We start from the raw sequence: 3,775 nt of genomic DNA, 5'->3' as shown, positions 1-3,775 counted from the left end.
ATGGAGCCAGGTATTGGTCTGTTTATATTGATCGCTTAAGATGAATTGGTGGTATCTTGGTTACTCGTTTTAGTTGAATTTGTAATTCAGTCATCGTGTTTCTGTAGGTAACTGCATTGAAGGTTTAATTTACATTTAACTAAGTCTAGAAATATTGCACACATAATTGTCGTTCCATCTGTAACGCATGCAATTTGTTTGTTACTTAATTGCATCGAATATATTATTTTACTTGCACACTATGGGTTATGTACTTGCAATACTGATATTTATAATCATTGTCTAAGATGAATTATTGTTATCTGGCTCACACGTTTAGTTGAATTTGTAATTCATCCATCGTGTTTCTATAGGTATTTGCATTGAAGTTTGAATTTGCATTTAGATAATGCTAGAATAATTGCACACACAGTTGTTGTTCCATCCGCATTCCAGGCATTTTTTTTGGTTATTTTATTGCGTTGTATTTATTATTTACTTGCACACTACGGTTTATGTACTTGCAATAATTTTTATTTATATATAGTTTATGGTAGATTACCAGTAGTTGTACATTTGTCCACACAGGTGAAGTGGATTCGTATCGTTTGGATACTTCTCCTGGTTTGACAAAATATTACGTCCCTTTGTGTGAAGATTCAGTTAAACCGTCCGTTGGGAAGGTTTTTCCTGATTTGGATACTGGGGTTGCATTTTATACTAAATATGCATCGATTGTTGGGTTTGATGTTCGACTAAGTCACTTGTCAAAATCTGATGATGGGACCATTGTTTGGAGGTATGTTTCTTTGTAATCGAGAGGGTCATAAGCACGTTGTTTGTAGGGATAAATCGTCAGTAGCAGAATTGGATGGTGATGCGGAGTCTTCGTTAAAAAGAGGAGGAGATTTTCAAATAGGGTTGGGTGTGGGACATGTGCTATTTTTAGATATGGAGGTGATGACACATATGTTATTCACAGGTTTGAAGAGCGTCATAACCATTCATTGACATCAGTAATGTCAAGACGGTTTCTGAAGATGAATAGAAAGGTTGGACCTGGTCATATGAAGTTCGTTGCTGATTGTGGAAAAGTGAACATTGGGCCAGTGCAGAGTTTTCGGTTGTTTGGTGAGATGTTTGGTGGGTTGGCAAATGTTGGTGCAACAAGTTTGGAATTTCAGAATATTAAAAGGGATGTGGACTCATTTTCTGCTGGGGTTGATGCTTAGATGATTGTGACTAATTTCTTTAAAAAAAAGAAGTATGCCCAGCTCTGTTTTTTGCATTTGATGTTGATGAGTATGACCACTTATCCAGATATTTTTGGGCTGATGCGGTTTCTAGGAAGAATTTGGCCCTTTTTGGTGACGTTGTGTCATTTAATGCTACATATCAGACAAACAGGTTAGTTTTGGTAGTGTAGGGCATAAGTTTTATATTCTGTTGTGTTATTGGTCATATTTGTTGTCATAGTGCAAGTATATATGTTTATAGGTGCAACTAGTTTACACTAAATGCGCATGTACTCTCTGACAAACTTTACATTGTTTTTCCAGGTATGATATGGTGTTTACACCATTTACTGGTGTTAATAATCATAAAAAGTCTATTACTTTTGGGGCTGGGTTGTTGACAAAAGAGGATATTGAGTCATATGTGTGGTTGTTTGAGAAATTCAAGGAAGCGATGGGTAGTGAGCCAGTATTGGTTGTTACTGATCAAGATCCAGCAATGAGGGTTGCATTTCCACGTGTGTTCAAGGAAGCTAAGCATAGGTTTTGCATGTGGCACATTATGTCTAAGGTAGGAGATAAAGTTGGCCCTTCATTGAGTAAAAATGAGACTTTTAGGTCAAAGTTGAATTCTGTTGTATGGAGTCATTATTTGGAACCAGCTGAATTTGATTATCAATGGAATGTTGTCATGGAGGAGTTTGGGTTGTTGGAGCATAGTTGGTTTGTCAAGATGTATGATCTTCGTCATCTTTGGATTCCTGCATATTTTAGTGATGTTAGTATGAATGGTTTAATTAGGACTACTTCCCGGTCGGAGAGTGAGAATAGTTTGTTTGGTTCTTTTACTACTCCTCAGTCCAACTTGGTTGAATTTTTTATGCATTTTGATCGTGCGATTGATAGTCAACGCTATTCTATTAATAAACTCAACAGTGACTCGGAGGCATGTTTTCTAGATTTGAAGACACCATTGTCTATGGAGAAACATGCTGCATATGTGTATACTCTTACAGTGGTTTATTTGGTGCAAGCTGAGATTTGTGCAGCATGTTTTAGCTGTCGAGTTCTAAATGTTCGGGATGACCAAGGGGTTTTGTATTATGATATTAAAGACGAAAATGACAGAGTGTTTAGGGTGGTGCATAATGTTGCTGAAGTCAAAGCTTCATGTGGATGTAAAATGTTTGAAAGGGTAGGGTTGCTTTGTAGGCATATTTTTGTAGTTTTCAAAGATTTGAACTTGGATTCAATTCCATTGGTCTATGTAGTTAACCGGTGGACCAAGAGTGCATCATTGGGTCAAACTTTTGATATTGATGGTGTTGTTGTTGATCAATGTGGAGGTGTTGATGAGAAGTTGGTGATATTGAAAAATGTGTGGTTAAATATTCAATGCTGTGTTAGTATGGTTCAGTCTGACATTGATCGTTTGAAAGTGTTTTCCCAGATCATTAAGGGCCACAAGGATATGCTTTTGGATGATAAGGGTGACTGTTATTCTGCTGTTGATAAGAGGTCAGTCATCGAGTCAATATGTGGTTCTTCAGTCCCTTCTGAAGTTTCCATTCTTCCACCAAACAAAGCAAAGAACAAGGGTAGTGGTAGACGCATTAAAGGTTGCAAGGAGATTGCCATTGAACAAAGTAAGAAGTAGAGGACTTGCAAGACTTGCAACAAACCTAATCATGATAGTAGGAATTGTGGGTTGAGGAAAACGAAGGATAAGGTGTGCAGTTTATAGATACTCTAGATACAATTGTATTTACATTTTTTTTTTGGTCAAAATATGACTATGAGGGGTTCTTTATAATGTTGGTTTAGTAGTTATGGAAGTAGTTCTTAGCTTAGATGGAATAATCCAGTGCTGATATCTCGTGTTAGGATGTTGTGTATTGTTGTTGCAGTAATATAGAAGATTACATGCAGTTTTATTGCAGATTACATCACTATTTGTTGCATGATTACTTGTGAAGATTAAATGAAAGTTGATTACAAGTATAATTGTTATAATATAAACTATTAAATGCATTTAATAAGAAAAACAGTTGCAGAATTTATTTGTGCACTTTCATATAAAAATATGATTATTAATAGTGTAGTATATTGTATGCAATTAAAAGCATATTTAATTGCACTTGTAGGAAAAATTAACTGCTTTAACAAGTAAGATGTGTTGTACATGTGGCTTAGTAGAGAAATGGAAGTAGTTTTAGCATATATGGAAAATATAGCAGATCTAATTGCGTTAATATAAACAATTAGATGCATTTATACCAAAAAGTGATTGCATTGATCTGACAGTAAATGTTAGGTGCACCAGTATATCAACTATATGCGCTTACAAGTATAACTGGGTGCATTCCTTCTACAACTAGGTTACTAGATCTGCCTTACAGTAGAGTACAAACACTTATGCTACTAGTACTTGCACACAAGTATGACTTCATATAGTCAACATTCCAAAAGTAGTTACTAAATTCAAAGGCAACTCAAAAATTGGTTTGTTTAAAGATTTAGTTGCCTGCACTAAAACACATTCACAAAAAAAAAAAAAAAAA

General features: G+C 35.4%; 1 protein-coding gene across 1 annotated transcript; it reads left to right on the top strand.

Moving 5' to 3' along the window:
- LOC109179047 (protein FAR1-RELATED SEQUENCE 5-like) lies at nucleotides 1–2,871 on the top strand. The gene is made up of 6 exons (XM_019328617.1): nucleotides 1–10; nucleotides 108–122; nucleotides 568–778; nucleotides 929–1,102; nucleotides 1,300–1,386; nucleotides 1,539–2,871. Exons 1-6 carry the CDS (start codon nucleotides 1–3, stop codon nucleotides 2,869–2,871), a joined length of 1,830 nt encoding a protein of 609 aa, XP_019184162.1.
- The last annotated feature ends 904 nt before the right edge of the window (nucleotides 2,872–3,775 follow it).

The sequence above is a fragment of the Ipomoea nil genome, unplaced genomic scaffold (assembly GCF_001879475.1).
Source record: "Ipomoea nil cultivar Tokyo-kokei standard unplaced genomic scaffold, Asagao_1.1 scaffold0876, whole genome shotgun sequence".
NCBI classification, from domain to species: domain Eukaryota; kingdom Viridiplantae; phylum Streptophyta; class Magnoliopsida; order Solanales; family Convolvulaceae; genus Ipomoea; species Ipomoea nil.
This window is presented reverse-complemented; position numbering and strand designations above follow the sequence as displayed.